Source organism: Haliotis rubra, unplaced genomic scaffold, assembly GCF_003918875.1.
Source record: "Haliotis rubra isolate DU_JTF1 unplaced genomic scaffold, ASM391887v1 Scf337, whole genome shotgun sequence".
Classification (NCBI taxonomy): Eukaryota; Metazoa; Mollusca; class Gastropoda; order Lepetellida; family Haliotidae; genus Haliotis; species Haliotis rubra.
Window position 1 is genome coordinate 717,613 of NW_025767010.1, and position 16,920 is coordinate 734,532.

General features: G+C 41.7%; 1 protein-coding gene across 2 annotated transcripts; it reads left to right on the forward strand.

Moving 5' to 3' along the window:
- The first annotated feature begins 344 nt into the window (after window positions 1–344).
- Window positions 345–5,909, forward strand: LOC124284446 (probable E3 ubiquitin-protein ligase IRF2BPL). Of its 2 annotated transcripts, XM_046720529.1 has the most exons (2): window positions 345–2,513; window positions 2,863–5,909. In XM_046720529.1, the coding sequence occupies exons 1-2, from the start codon at window positions 767–769 to the stop codon at window positions 2,910–2,912; spliced, it is 1,797 nt and encodes a 598-aa protein (XP_046576485.1). In that variant the 5' UTR covers window positions 345–766; the 3' UTR covers window positions 2,913–5,909. The 2 variants fall into 2 exon arrangements, with proteins under 2 accessions (XP_046576485.1, XP_046576484.1); XM_046720528.1 differs by having other exon boundaries at window positions 347–5,909.
- Window positions 5,910–16,920: the final 11,011 nt, after the last annotated feature.

The window sequence follows — 16,920 nt, forward strand, 5'->3', positions numbered from 1 at the left end:
CCACTCCCCGCCCCTCGCACGTATCTGCCCGCGCCCTAGGCCATAAGCTTGCCTCTGCCATACAGACCCGATCACAATCGATTGTGAAAAACAACAGACATAGCTGACCCAGTCTGCTCTCTTTCGTATACAGAATATCTATGATAGCAGCACATGATATTTCCAGTCATTCGCTTTGATAGGGTTTATAATCCAGAGCAAGAATAAATCTGTCCATTAATCGGGACTAGCACGCTCTCGTGTTATAACTGTATTGTGAGCGCTGTCAGATGTGACGTGTCGGCGACTTGGTCTCTCTATATCCAGCTCCCTGACAGCGCAACCTACATTTATTGTGATATTGTGTGGACAGCTTTGATAGCGCTCTGTCTGTCTAGCCCTGACACTGTAAGGACGTCAGACCTATGCAGAATCACACTTGCGTTTCCTCCGAGCACTTCGACTATCGAATTCCATTGTAATTTGACTGTGTGTGTTGCGTGATCTAGAAACACCACACACGTGAGTAAGCTTCAGCGAGAGGTATTCGTTTACAATTGGCTGCGCATGCGCATTCTCGTCGCGCAACCTTGTATGAGATTTCAAGTAGTTGGCGGCATTGACTGTGTGTGTGAGAGAGAGGGAGACTTTGATCGGTGTGGGCTTTCGCAGACAGCGAAGGTATCAATGACACATGCTCAGACTTCGCGCAAAGCTTGGATGGAGTGTTCATGCTAGTGTGAGGTGGTTTTAGACATTTTCTGTCGCCGAGGATTTCCACTACACCATGTCAATGCCTCACCGCGCCCATAGACAGCACTGCTACCTGTGCGATCTTCCTAGGACACCATGGGCTATGTTACATGATTTCTCTGAATCTGTGTGTCGAGGATGTGTCAACTATGAAGGACCGGATCGTATAGAAATGGTCATCGAAGCAGCGAGACAAATGAAACGTGCTCATGGATTCCAAGAAGGGCGATCGTCTGTCAAACAGGGACAGCCACCGTCACACGGACACATGCCCCCACGTCACCATCCTGACGCACACTTGGAACCCCCGCGGATACACCATGGCCCCCCTCCACCAGACAGGTACCGGAATGTTATGGAATACACCCCGGGGCCAAGAATCAATGGCATCGCTGTCGGACATGTTATGCATAGACCAGACGAACAGCTTTCCGATCTTCAACGGGGAAGCCCCACTATTCCACGAGGGCCCCTCCCCCCTCACCAAGGATTTCCTGGCCCACTCCCCCCAGGTAGGCATCCCCACGGGTTAGGGCTGATGCCCATGCCACACCCTGCCCCCATGAACGGTAAGCGTGGGGAGGCAGAGGAGGAAGAAAGTTCCAACCATTCAAGTAGTGATGAGAACGGAAACAAAATGGGACCAATAGACGATCCGGCCCTGAGGCCACCACTTGTACGTGAGACTGTGGCAGTGTTGTCGTCTGCAGTGCCTTTTGAGATAAGATTCAAGAAAGAACATTCATTGTGTGGACGTGTGTTTGCTTTTGATGCAAGTATCAAACAGGGTGCTGAGTATGACTTAAAAATGTTTGTTGAGTATCCTCTGGGATCGGGTACAATTTACAGCAGTGCTTCTGGGGTTGCCAAGCAAATGTACCAGGATTGCATGAAGGACTTTGGTATTAAGGGATTATCTTCAGGTTTCAAGTATCTTGAGTATGAAATGAAACATGGAAGTGGTGACTGGAGATTACTTGGTGATATGTTGCCAGAGTTGGTACGCATATTCAAGGATCCTGTTAAGAAGGATATGATCCCCACACCCCACGTTGACAGCTCACTTCCCCCTTTGCCCAGCCCCTCCTCGTTATCGAGGGGTCATGCAGGGACACCCAAGCCCCCTGTTCCAAGGTCTATGTATGAGGGAAGGAAACGCAAGGCTTCGCCTGACCCAGAGGGGGAAGTTAGAGGTAAGCTGTCAGAAGAGCAATTTAAACGTCAACAGTGGATGCAAAATCAATCAGAAGCTTTAAAACTTACTATAAATTCTGCTGCATATAGCTCTGGGATGCCAAGCTCAACATCAATGTCACCCTTGAGTAATCACACCCCTACCCCACCGGAAGCTGGAAGTGGACAGAACGGCCCTTCGCCAATGGCGGCACTGATGACCGTTACAGACAATATTACACCAGGTGGGTCACCAATAAGGGGAGAGGGTGGAATTAGACATGGCCAAAGACATAATCATTCCCCAGCTACCCAGCACTTGTTTCGTGGTCGTTCAGTAGCTCAGGGGCCAGTGTCTGATGCAGGGGTTGGTAGTACAATGCCCGAATCTACAGTCCCAAATTCAGAAACATTAAAGTGTACTTTGTGTCATGAAAGACTAGAGGATACTCACTTTGTTCAGTGTCCCTCTGTTGGTGAACACAAGTTTTGTTTTCCTTGCTCAAGAGACAGCATCAAACGTCAAGGAGCTGGGGCAGAAGTGTATTGCCCAAGTGGCAAAAAGTGCCCACTAGCTGGTTCAAATGTCCCCTGGGCTTTCATGCAAGGTGAGATTGCAACAATTCTTGGTGAAGATTTCAAGGAATTGAAGATCAAGAAAGAGCGAGATACTTAAACACACTGACAGTTGTTTCATATACAGTTTGTACCAAAGAATGAATTTTAGCTGAACTTGTAATGGCTTTTCTCTTGTCAAATTGTCTCCATCATCATGGTATCGAGAGGTATTTATGTATTTACAAATATCAGAAAGAAGTGTTCTTTACAACTGAGGTGTTCTTTCACTGCCGCTAAACAGTTTGAACATTGATACATTGTGACTTGAGAATGTTAACCTTGAACATGGTGTCCTGTTAGTAAGACATGAGGCTTATGAGACTGAATTGATGACTGCAGGTAATGCCACAGACATGGGTGCTGTGGCTCACTACAAGAAGTGCGATTGACTTGCCGGTGATGTTAGCCAGAGGCTGTGCTATTTTGTGAATGGCTTGCGAGGCAGGGAGAGCACCCATTGAACCCAGGTTGGACAATGTAAGGTCTGGAGTAGCAAACCTGAAACACGCTCTGTACATACTAAACATGTAGCTGTTGCATTGCTGACCATACATCCACGTTTGGTGTTTGTGTGGCATTCGAAGCCTGCCAGGTCAAGGATGCGTTGCTACGGCAATACGACGTGACCAAAGCCACGAGAGTACAACATCAATGTCTACCCCACCCTTGCTTAACTTCATCACCAATAGTGTTCTAGCTTTTTGCCTTGTTTGATTCAGTAATCTGCTTCATTGATTACATCCTTTGTGCTATTACAAATTATATACCTTTGTTCTTTCATTCACGTGTTTAGGCTTGTTCATGTTGTGATCTTCAAATTTTAGTGTCTGGATGACAGCTGTCTACAAAGTTATGTTTTATGACTTCACATTGTTTAGAAAATCTATCAGAAAACATTTTGATGTAGTTATATTTCAAGGGAATTCTTTTAATTTAATTTTGCTTGAAATAACTGATTTGACATGAATAAACTGCTTTTAATTAGGTAACTGATAGAAAGGGGATTCAGTTTCTATTGACAGTGTTAACAAGCTTGTATCGTGTTCATATCGTAACGTTTTCTTGGCAAAAATGCTCCTCATGAACTACTGAAATTTTGAATTTTGTTTCATAAATTTTCATTTAGTTTATCCTTGAATGCTAAGCTATTATTAACATATGCTTATGTCATAATCCTATATATATAATATATATATGCTGTAAATTGCCTTTGTGTAAGGGCTGAGGTGGAGTAATATTTCAGAAAGGGCCTGGTTTGGACTAAGACAAGCATAGCATTTACCCAGCAGAAGGCAGTACCATTCCATTAACCTAATAGACTTGTTTCACTGTGCTAAACATTGTGTGTTGAAATCAAACTGATCTGTATAAAATCAATTCAGACATCTGAATGTTCACTTGATATTGTTTTTTATTTGTTTTAATCATCTGCAAGCCATCATTTTATTTTCTATGTTGCCCAGGTTTTGTCTAGGATTAGAAATAGCTATTAACTCTGAGGCATGTAATTGTCTTTCACCAGTCAGGATTACAGTGAAACTAACCATGGTTCCCAAGAACAATAAGAAACCATGTATATTGTGTAGTTAACAATTATCATTGATAAGCAGGCTTTTCAAAGAAGTCAATGGCCCCATATTGTTCGAAACTGAAATAATCACTGAAATATCTGATGTTACCATGGTTACTGTGGTTTATGTATGCTTCAATTTTTGGTTTTCTGAAAACGGTGTTCTTTGTCATTCACAAGAAAATGGCCATTGATGGCTGGTATTTCATGTGAATACAGTAATCAAGAAACAAACATTCAAGACCAGGGCTTTTTTAATCTTAAAAGCAATTTTGTATGTCAAGAACATGTGATTTGACTTAAACACAAATACTTGGACATTCAAAATCCTGCATCTGAGTCTGATGTATATATTTTTTAAACACCTGAGTATTAGTTTACATTCTGAATTTCATGAATAGAGATCAGTTGTTTTTTTCGCCCTCATCTCATCAATAATACTTTTTGTTAAAAGATTCATATTTTTACACAACTGTATCTCCCACTGATAACAATGGCATTATTCTCTTGGTACAATGAATGTGTTCAATTTGTCATCGGGGTCAGACAGTTATCGTGTCATCTCCAACATTTTAACTATTAATCATAAAGAGGAATTGTACTTAAGACTGTTGTCTGATACTCATTCTCCATGACAACATTTCACCATTTATTTTAGTAAATATTAAACGTGTTCATAAGTTACAGGGGTGGTGGGATAGCCTAGTGGTTAAAGCATTCACTCGACATGCCAAAGACCCAGGTTTGATTCCCCACATGGGTGCAATGTGTGAAGCCCATTTCTGGTGTCTTCCACTGTGATATTGCTGTTATATTGCTAAAAGCGGCGTTAAACTAGACTGAATCAATTCAAAAGTCATGCTACCGTATTTGCATTGCTAGTCATCAGTGTAAACTAAAGGTAGCGTAGCTCCCGTCACCAGCAGTAGTTGCTAAACCACTACATCTTAAATATCCCTGTGAACATACCGGTCGGAACTTGTATTCAGCAACCCATGATCGTCAAAGGAGGCGATACTATGGTCAGGCTCAATTACTTGGTTGGTGCATGCCATTGTATTGTAGGGGCGGTGGGGTAGCCTAGTGGTTAAAGCGTTCGCTCGTCACGCTGAACACCCGGGTTCGATTCCCCACATGGGTTCAATGTGTGAAGCCCATTTCTGGTGTCCCCCGCCATCATATTGCTGGAATATTGCTAAAAGTGGCGTAAAACTAAACTCACTCATTGTATTGTAGATTAATGCCCAATCTCCAGTCCACAATGAATGTTTAAGGCCGCTGTCATATAGCTGGAACATTGCTGAATACAGCATGAAACAAACTCCAAATGTCATAAATGTAGGAGATCGAGTGATGCTGTCACCATGGCTACAAAGCTACCTTTTCTCAAAAGTTACAAGTCTTGGTAATAAGTCATTTATAGAATGCTGCCATATGCCTGGAATATTGCTGAGTGCGGCTTTAAAAAAAACCCTAAACCAAACCATTTACAGAATGTGTTTTGAGCACAGAATATACTTGCACATAGATGCATTGATAATTGTAAAAAAATAATGTTATCTGCTTATTGAATTTTCTTTTTCTGACGTTTTGTTGGTAGTTTTATTTCAATAAATGCCATTCTTTGTCTGAATTAGAAATCTTCCAACTGTTAAGGTCGAATGGTCCACTGCTTATATCTCTGCTTTGTTATCAAAATAGTTCATTTGCAGCATTTTGTTTACTGTTAGTATTCCATTTTTGTTATTTCATTGTTCAAATAATTGTTGAGTAAAAGTTTGTTTTTCAAAAAGCAATTAAAATGTATTGTCTATTATTTGTGTTTTTAATCATCTGTACATGTGCAGAATAAATGCACATTTACTGGGATAGTATAGGGGAGCATGTATGGGACATGGGTAAAGTATGATTATTATTATTATTATGCTATTTGTATTTGCTATTGGTGGGAGGTAGTATATTGTGTTAGTTGTTGACACCACGATCAACAACATGACAGCTTTTTGGCAACGGTCTGCATATAATCAAGGTAATCCAGGGATTGACATGAGCATCGATCTTGGGAGGTGATACAAGCATCAGTCATGTTGGTGACCTTGACCACCCAATCCTGTTGGTTTCATCTTATGATCATCATGTATTGTTGAAGACACCACTTTAATAATCTGCATCTTCATGAGTGGGACAGGTTGCACTGTGGCCATAAGGTACAGTATGTCATGATATAAAGGCCGGTGGGGTTGCCTCGCAGATAAAGCATTTGCTTGTCACACCGAAGACCTGGGTTCGATTCCGACATGGGTACAATGTGCGAGGGCCATTTCTGGTGGTATTGCTGGAATATTGCTATAAGCAACATAAAACTAAGCTCACTCACTCATGATACAAACATAATACAGAAAGAAAGACCAATGCTAATCAGAGTTATAAATTATGCTTATTGTTACTGTGAAGATGTGAGTTAGAATTGGTCTTCACCAACCCATGCTTGTAAGAAGCAACTAACAGTATTGAGAGTTCTGTCTCCGTGACTTGGTTGATGCATGTCATGGTCTCCCAATTGTGTTGATCGATGCTCATATCACTGGATTGTCTGGTCCAGACATTTTTTATTTACTGACCACAGTATAAAGTTGCAGTACTGCTGATGCGGCGGAACTAATGTGTATCAGAGTTACAAGTAAAGCTTGCACCTTCAGGGGTCATAATGATGACCCTTATGGTAAAAGGTCAAGATTTAGGATGTCACAAGATCGAAAACAGTAGAGGACATGAAAAAATCCCTCGTAATTTCAAACACTGCTTGTGATGAAAGAGGTGAAATTTGGGTTTAACGTCATCCGTGAGAATATTTCGCTCATGTGACGACGTGCATGCGAGAGTATGTGTATGTGCGGCTGCTTGTACATGGCAAAAAGTTCGACTTCGACTGAATTTGGTGGTAGTGCTCCTTTTTGGAGCAGAACTTAAAAACCTTTCCACACTCTCCTTCCACATATACACACCAAAACATTTGACATAATCATAACTAGTAGACATATTCATTAAGAGTATTTTGCCATTGAGGGGGATATTGATACATACATACATACATGTTTGATATGGAATATATTTTGTATTAGCTGCTGAATGGTATGATATGCAATACATACAAATGCATAAAAGATGCATACATATTGAATTTTCAAAATAATTTCGGGAAAGTTCAGCATGTCCAAGATTAAATTCTCTTTCAAAATCAAATTTGTCACAAGAATTTAGATTGTATATAAGATGAAAATGCAGTACTGCTGACCTTTATGTGGCGTAGGAAGCTGCCATTGCATATTTGTATTATTAATAAAGATACAGTACCATCTTGTGAAGTATGAATTCCCGGTGCTTATCTCTTAACAAAAATGCATTTATTATTTTCAATATATTTTTTCTAAGAAAGATGAGGTACCATTTTAAATAGTATGAATTCCTGCTGCTTATTATTCATTAATACTGTAAACATTAGTAACAAGGTAAGTAGTAAACATCTGGAGGATGCTTTGTGTGGTATATTCCAACACTAGCATAAGGTCAGTCTCATTAAAGTCAGTTCTTGTTGCTTGCTACTGCCACATAAAGATCTGAGGACATCCAATTACAGGTCACTTCAGATCAACCAATCAATTGGGGCGGTGGGGTAGTCTAGTGGTTAAAGCATTGGCTCGTCATGCCGAAGACCCGGGTTCGAATCCCCACATGGGTACAATGAGTGAAGCCCATTTCTGGTGTCCCCCGCCGTGATATTGCTGGAATATTGCTAAAAGCAGCGTAAAACCAAAACTAAGTCAACCAATCAAATGAATATTAACTGTGAAGTCAGCATTAGCCAATCAGAAAGCTGCTTACATTTGTTTAATGGCTTTGGTTTCAAGATTCCTTCTTTCCAGACTACACTTGAAAACTAATTTGCCAAAGGTCTCTATTTAGAATTAGGAAATTTGAATGCATAAGATTCTGGAATATCTAATGGATGGCTCAGATTGTATGGCTGTAGTTCTGAGGGGCTTTGGAAAGTCTCTCTATTTCTAAATGGTTATCCCGTTAAAGCTCATATCTGTTGTTCAGAGTGCTGTCTGTTTGCCTTTTAAGGTTGCATGATTACATTGATGTTTGTTTCACACCACACCGAACATTGCTGCTATATGTTAGGTGTATGTCAATGATTGAGCCTGGACCACACAGTCCAGTGATTGACATTGTCAGCAGCTATCCATGCAATTAGGACATGTATCAACCAAGTCAGCCAGCCAGACTCACATTCCCATCGGTTGCCTCTTACGACAAGCATGGGTTGCTGAACACTTAAGTCCCGAATCTTCACGGGTTTGCATGATCAGACGACACATTAAGACTTTCACTTCTCCAAAGTGATGCTCTGATGTGGCGATGGGGTAGCTTCGTGGTTAAAGCCTTCGCTCGTCAGGCCGGAGACCCGGGTTCGATTCTCCACATGGGTACAATGTGTGAAACCCATTTCTGGTGTTCCCCACTGTGATATTGCTGGAGTAAGCAATAAGTAAGCTATAAGCAGTGTGAAACTAAACGGGACGGTGGGGTAGTCTAGTGGTTAAAGCATTGGCTCGTCACGCCGACGACCCGGGTTCGAATCCCCACATGGGTACAATGAGTGAAGCCCGTTTCTGGTGTCCCTCGCCGTGATATTGCTGGCATATTGCTAAAAGCGGCGTAAAACCAAACTCAGTCAGTCAGTCAGTGAAACTAAACTCACTCACTGACACGTTGACTGGTTGTTCTGACATGCCCTGTTGTTTGATTACTCTTCATGTTGTGAACATAAGATCTGATTTTAATGAGATATGATTTATGTCATAACAATAATGTTTTGCCTGAGGCACTAATACATTTTCAAGTGGGAAAGCTGATATTTTCATCTGAGTGAGTGAAAGTCATTTATGCTGTATGCCTGAGAGACGAAGACATCTTCAAGTGCGAAAGCTGATATTTTTTATCTGAGAGTGAAAGTCGTTTTAGTCTGTAGTCAGCATTATTCCGGAAGCAGGCAGAGGGCTTGTTTGGCTAATAGAAAAAGCAAAGATGCTGGGGTCATTAACAGAATAACCCGTGAAGATCTAGGTTAGAATTGGTCTTCAGCAACCCATGCTTGTTGTAAGAGGCGACTAATGAGATCGGGTGGTCAGGCTCACTGACTTGTTTGGCCCATGTCATCGTATCCCAGTTGCGTCAATTGATGCTCATGATGTTGATCACTAGAATGTCTGGGCCAGACACTGTTATTTACAGATCGCTGCCATCTAACTGGAATATTGCCGAGTCTGGCTTTAAACAACTAATACACAGACAACATTAACGGAATAAACGTAACCTGGGTTATGCTGGTTATGTTGCAAAGATGGTACAAGTTTCAGACGAAACCACCATAGTCTTACAAGAGGAAATATGGTCGGGTGCAGCTGAACTAGTCGGCACACAAAGCAGTTCATGCAGAGAGAGAATCCACAGAACGCCCTTCATCTGGGTGGCCAGCCAAGAGCATTGTTACTACTAGTTACATAAATATTGTTCTCTCAGTTTCAGCAGCACCTGTACACAGTTGTCAGTGTCATAATTTGATGAATGCGTTGCCCAATATTCCCGGCCTGTTTCTGGGTGGCGCCACTGTAGATGTGCTAGAAGAAGCATGTAGACAAGGCCTATATTGTTGGTAATGGAAGTCTATGATATTTCGAAATGAGAACAGGAAATATCAACAATGTTTTTGATTTGGTTATGTCTATCCAGACGCCCCTCAGAGTATGAGTGGTTTAAGGTCACCAATGTCAGTTATGTCCCTTGCTTGTGCCAGGATCATATGGGATCGAATCCTAGATCCAGTTATGATCTTGGTTTATCTACACCATATCCATGTTCGTAACTATACTGACCAGCAATAAAAACGCAACTAAGAATTCATGAAAATTATTCTTTTTCAACATGAGTTTTGATTTGATACTTTAACACAATTGTTTTGATTTCTTGAATTGTGTTTCTTTTGCTGGTCAGTATATTTGCAAACCTTCACCACTTAGAATGTTCCTCCCACATTTAACTGACATTCTGCGATATACGGAACTGGTGTCAATACTCAGTACACAACCTTATTCATGCTTAATTATCCAAGTAACCTGAACCAACTGAAAAGTCAAGTTAACTTGAAAAGAGGTAGAGGAATATCTGTACCTTCATATTCATCAGCACAGGATAATAAAAGGTAACAAAAGGATTCTTCCAAAATAAACCATGAATATTGGGTAAAGACCAAAATGTACATGCACTGAACTGAAGGCACTTCTCCAGGTGTGAGGGGAGGGGCACCTGCCGGCATCCCCCCATCTGACTGGCTCTGCAGGCATGTGAGCTATGTGCTGCCTCACCTGAGATTCCTCCTCACAGCTCCAGATAAAGCTCCACTGCTAGGTAACAACAGAATTATGTAAGCCTGAATGCATGCATGTGTACTCAGGTAAACAACGACACGTGTGTTCGGGAGTGCTTGTGCAACAGGACTGGGAATTCTGCACCGTTTCTTGGATTAATCATCACAGAATTTACATTTCTTTACAAAACAAATGTATATGCCAGGAAACCTTTTATTGAAGTACTGATGGAGCATGTCTGTATTGGCATCGATCTGTTGAAACACTTAATTGGTATTATCATGTTTGTTTCAACTGTTTCAACCTGTGAAGGTCCGGGTTAGAATGAACCTTCAGTAACCCATGCTTGTCGTAAGAAGCGACTAACGGGATCGGGTGGTCAGGCTCGCTGACTTGGTTGACAAATGTCATCGGTTCCCAATTGCGCAGATCGATGCTCATGGTGTTGATCACTGGATTGTCTGGTCCAGACTCGATTATTTACAGACCGCCATATAGCTGGAATATTGCTGAGTGTGGCGTAAAACTAAACTCACTCACTCACTCACTCAACTGTTTCAATCAGTTTTAAGAACATTGTAGAAACAGTGCAACTGTCATGAAGTATATGTATGGAAATGCACAAGTAAGTTACTTAACTCTTCTGCTGGTAATAATGGGATGTGATATGTTAAATCAATAATATAGTCTTGTACAGTCATTCTTATATCAGTAATGTCATCCTTGTTTGAAGGGCAGTGGGGTAGCCTAATGGTTAAAGTGTTGGCTCGTCACGCCGAAGACCCGGTTCGAATCCCCACATGGGTACAATGTGGGAAGCCCATTTCTGGTGTCCCCCGCCGTGATGTTGCTGGAATATTGCTCAAAGCGGCGTAAAACCAAAGTCAGTCAGTCAGTCAGTCAGTCAGTCAGTCAGTCAGTCAGTCAGTCAGTCAGTCCATGTTTGATGTGAAGCAGGTGTTACATCAGTACAATGATCTTGTACTATGTAACTAATTCAAGCGGTATGCTGGATATGCACTATCTAAGCAGTACCTGTACAATGTAACCCTAATGTGTTGATGATGTCACTGCTGGTGGAAGTGAAGCAAGTGTTAGGTCTGTTTGGTGGTCTTGTATTGTGTAAGCAGGTGTTAAATGTGTTTAATGGTCTTTGACTATCTAAGCTGGTGTTAACTCACTTTAATGGTCTTGTACTATCTAAGCAGGTGTTTAGTCACTTTGGTGTTCTTTGACTATCTAAGCTGGTGTTACATCTGTTTAGTGGTCTTGTACAATCCAAGCAAGTGTTAAGTCAATTTAATGGTCTTCAGTAGCGTACCTGCCATTAGGCACTTTAGGCACGTGCCTACACTTAATATTTTCAGCAATTTTTTTTGTACATGTATCTTATGGATTTATTTTTTCGAGAGTCGTCTCCCTTTCTATGAATGAGTGAGTTTAGTTTTACGTAGCTTTTAGCAATGTTCCATGGTGGGGGACACCAGAAATGGGCTTCACACAATTTACCCATGTGGGAAATCGAACCCGGGCCTTCTGCGTGACGAGCGGGCGCTTTAACTGCTGGGCTACCCCACCACCCCTCCCCCCTTTCTATGACAGGTGGATAACTCTCATGCTACTCTGATGCCAACATAGCATCTAACAACTGACACGTATTTCAAGATTTTATCTGTGAAAGATGATACTAATGAGCTTGCTCCTCAGAGGAAAAGAAAGTATCCGTTCCAGAGTCCCATGCACCACCATATTTAGATCCGGTCAGTTATGGATTTCCTTACATCGAAATGGCAAGATTGTCCTTTGCTTAATTTTCCATCAAGGTATGAACATGTCGATAGTATAACTAGGACAATGATCTCCTCAACATATGAATTCATAACATGCGTATAAATAATACTTCTATCAATACAGACTGAATCTAAAGCTCTTTTTATCTTATGCTTTACCAATTCTACTGTACCGTATTGATTTCTGGATTCTAAAATGTATTTTGTAAATTGGTTGGTTTGCTTCAGCAATGTACGTAATAAAACCGTTTTGTTTAAATTAAGAACAGACGTTTTGGGCTCATATATATAGTAATCAGGAGCTAGGATTCTACTATTCAATATGTATTCAGAACACTACATGCAACTATTGGCGTCAGCTGATATAACTAGCACTAGTCGACAGATTTTTCTATATGCATATAGATTGTATACAGACATCTATTAACCCCCCACACACACCCAAGAAAATGCATGGAAAGTTTGTTTTATTGTTTTTATGTTGATAAAAAGTAAATCAGCTGGTACATAACATTTTATGGACAAATAGAATAATGACTTTTGCTGAAAGAGCTATTTTGTCATTGCTTAAATATGTTATAAAATACTTGTTAGAATACTGAATTTATCAGTTCATTTGGCATACTTCCAAACCCCACTAGAAGTCTCGTGCGATACGCGCACTCGCACATCCAATTGTGCCTACACTTCATTTCTTTCCTGGGTACGCCCCTGGTATTGGACTATCTAAGCAGGTGTTACGTCTGTTTAGTAGTCTTGTACAATCCAAGCAAGTGTTACATCTGTTCAGAGGTTTTGTACTGTCTAAGCAGGTGGTAAGTCATGTTAGTGGTCTTGTACTATCTAAGCCGGTGTGAACTAAGTTCAGTGGTCTCGTACTCTCTAAGCCGGTGTGAACTAAGTTCAGTGGTCTTGTACTCTCTAAGCCGGTGTGAACTAAGTTCAGTGGTCTTGTACTCTCTAAGCCGGTGTGAACTAAGTTCAGTGGTCTTCTAGTCTCTAAGCCGGTGTGAACTAAGTTCAGTGGTCTTGTACAACGTAATGTCAGTAAAGTCAGTGCTGCTGGACGTGAAGCAGGTGTCACATCAGATGGGACAAGCTCAGATAGTAGACAAGCTAGGAGGTGTCTGTTGACTCCGGTCCTTTCCATCAACATTCCTGACTAGAGTCAAAGACTCTATCCTTACTGCAGCCAAACAACACAATCATTTGATGAGCTTCTTCCATCCAACAGCCTCCCTTCACATCACCTGGCAACAAAGCTACCCCAAGTATTTCATGTATGTTTCTGGGAATCCAGTGGTGCTTGGCATTTGTAATTCATGTGCTCCATTGGAGCTGGAATATCAGAACGTGGTCCCTGTCCAGTGTTAGTAAATCTGGTCCTTCCATCTACAGTGAACACTGTAGGAGCTGGAATATCAGAAACGTGGTCCCTGTCAGTGTTAGTAAATCTGGTCCTTCCATCTACAGTGAACACTGTAGGAGCTGGAATATCACAGAACGTGGTCCCTGTCAGTGTTAGTAAATCTGGTCCTTCCATCTACAGTGAACACTGTAGGAGCTGGAATATCAGAACGTGGTCCCTGTCAGTGTTAGTAAATCTGGTCCTTCCATCTACAGTGAACACTGTAGGAGCTGGAATATCAGAACGTGGTCCCTGTCAGTGTTAGTTAATCAGGTCCTTCCATCTACAGTGAACACTGTAGGAGCTGGAATATCAGAACGTGGTCCCTGTCAGTGTTAGTAAATCTGGTCCTTCCATCTACAGTGAGCACTGTAGGAGCTGGAATATCAGACGCGTGGTCCCTGTCAGTGTTAGTAAATCTGGTCCTTCCATCTACAGTGAACACTGTAGGAGCTGGAATATCAGAACGCGTGGTCCCTGTCAGTGTTAGTAAATCTGGTCCTTGCATCTACAGTGAACACTGTAGGAGCTGGAATATCAGAGCGTGGTCCCTGTCAGTGTTAGTAAATCTGGTCCTTCCATCTACAGTGAACATTGTAGGAGCTGGAATATCAGAACGGTCCCTGTCAGTGTTAGTAAATCTGGTCCTTCCATCTACAGTGAGCACTGTAGGAGCTGGAATATCAGAACGGTCCCTGTCAGTGTTAGTAAATCTGGTCCTTCCATCTACAGTGAACACTGTAGGAGCTGGAATATCAGAACGTGGTCCCTGTCAGTGTTAGTTAATCTGGTCCTTCCATCTACAGTGAGCACTGTAGCAGCTGGAATATCAGAGAACGTGGTCCCTGTCAGTGTTAGTTAATCTGGTCCTTCCATCTCCTTCCATCTACAGTGAACACTGTAGGAGCTGGAATATCAGAACGCGGGTCCCTGTCAGTGCTAGTAAATCTGGTCCTTCCATCTACAGTGAACACTGTAGGAGCTGGAATATCAGAACGCGGGTCCCTGTCAGTGTTAGTAAATCTGGTCCTTCCATCTACAGTGAACACTGTAGGAGCTGGAATATCAGAACGTGGTCCCTGTCAGTGTTAGTAAATCTGGTCCTTCCATCTACAGTGAACACTGTAGAGCTGGAATATCAGAACGTGGTCCCTGTCAGGTGTTAGTAAATCTGGTCCTTCCATCTACAGTGAACACTGTAGGAGCTGGAATATCAGAGCGTGGTCCCTGTCAGTGTTAGTAAATCTGGTCCTTCCATCTACAGTGAACACTGTAGGAGCTGGAATATCAGAAGCGTGGTCCCTGTCAGTGTTAGTAAATCTGGTCCTTCCATCTACAGTGAACACTGTAGGAGCTGGAATATCAGAACGTGGTCCCTGTCAGTGTTAGTAAATCTGGTCCTTCCATCTACAGTGAACACTGTAGGAGCTGGAATATCAGAACGTGGTCCCTGTCAGTGTTAGTAAATCTGGTCCTTCCATCTACAGTGAACACTGTAGGAGCTGGAATATCAGAACGTGGTCCCTGTCAGTGTTAGTAAATCTGGTCCTTCCATCTACAGTGAACACTGTAGGAGCTGGAATATCAGAGCGTGGTCCCTGTCAGTGTTAGTAAAATCTGGTCCTTCCATCTACAGTGAACACTGTAGGGCTGGAATATCAGAGAGGCGTGGTCCCTGTCAGTGTTAGTAAATCTGGTCCTTCCATCTACAGTGAGCACTGTAGGAGCTGGAATATCAGAACGTGGTCCCTGTCAGTGTTAGTAAATCTGGTCCTTCCATCTACAGTGAGCACTGTAGGAGCTGGAATATCAGAGCGTGGTCCCTGTCAGTGTTAGTAAATCTGGTCCTTCCATCTACAGTGAACACTGTAGGGCTGGAATATCAGAACGTGGTCCCTGTCAGTGTTAGTAAATCTGGTCCTTCCATCTACAGTGAACACTGTAGGAGCTGGAATATCAGAGAATGTGGTCCCTGTCAGTGTTAGTAAATCTGGTCCTTCCATCTACAGTGAACACTGTAGGAGCTGGAATATCAGAGAGAATGTGGTCCCTGTCAGTGTTAGTAAATCTGGTCCTTCCATCTACAGTGAACACTGTAGGAGCTGGAATATCAGAGAATGTGGTCCCTGTCAGTGTTAGTAAATCTGGTCCTTCCATCTACAGTGAGCACTGTAGGAGCTGGAATATCAGAGAATGTGGTCCCTGTCAGTGTTAGTAAATCTGGTCCTTCCATCTACAGTGAGCACTGTAGGAGCTGGAATATCAGAGAATGTGGTCCCTGTCAGTGTTAGTAAATCTGGTCCTTCCATCTACAGTGAGCACTGTAGGAGCTGGAATATCAGAGAATGTGGTCCCTGTCAGTGTTAGTTAATCTGGTCCTTCCATCTACAGTGAGCACTGTAGGAGCTGGAATATCAGAGAATGTGGTCCCTGTCAGTGTTAGTAAATCTGGTCCTTCCATCTACAGTGAGCACTGTAGGAGCTGGAATATCAGAGAATGTGGTCCCTGTCAGTGTTAGTAAATCTGGTCCTTCCATCTACAGTGAGCACTGTAGGAGCTGGAATATCAGAGAACGTGGTCCCTGTAGTAATTAAACATTGATATTACAGAGGTGAGAATGTGTCCTATGAACTTTAACTGGCTGAAGGAAATATCCTACACTTGTTGGATGGTTTATCATCTGTCATTATAACCTGACATCGACTGTTGCTCAAACTATGAATCATTGGATTATGTGGTCCAGATTCTGTTATTGAAATATTTGGAATGTTGCCTTGGTGCTTTGGCCTTTGTTAAAAAAAATGAAAAAGTGTTTTTCTTCAAGCATCGATTCTTCAGGGCAAAAGAACAGTTACTCGCCCTCTTTTGGTTTATTTTGAAAGGTTTCTACCATTACTCGCATTTGTAAACTGACTTATATACATAATGGCAGTAAGAAAATATATTTATATTTTTATGTTATTGATTAATTTATGTATTTTATTTTTATGATTACACTTTTTGTGAAAGGAAAAAAATCTGTAATTTAAAAAAAACAACTCTGGAGAACAATTTGTCTAACAAATTTGTATTGATAGTACATAACAGGTAGTCGTGCCTTGTAACATTTGCATGGAAAAGTGATTTCTAGAAAAACAATTTCATGTTAGACACATATCACACTTGTCCAACTTTGTTCAGAATTGGTATTGATTTAT

Coding starts and splice junctions, on each gene's coding strand:
- LOC124284446 (XM_046720528.1), top strand. CDS start 767: ATGTCAATGCCTCACCGCGCCCATAGACAGCACTGCTACCTGTGCGAT.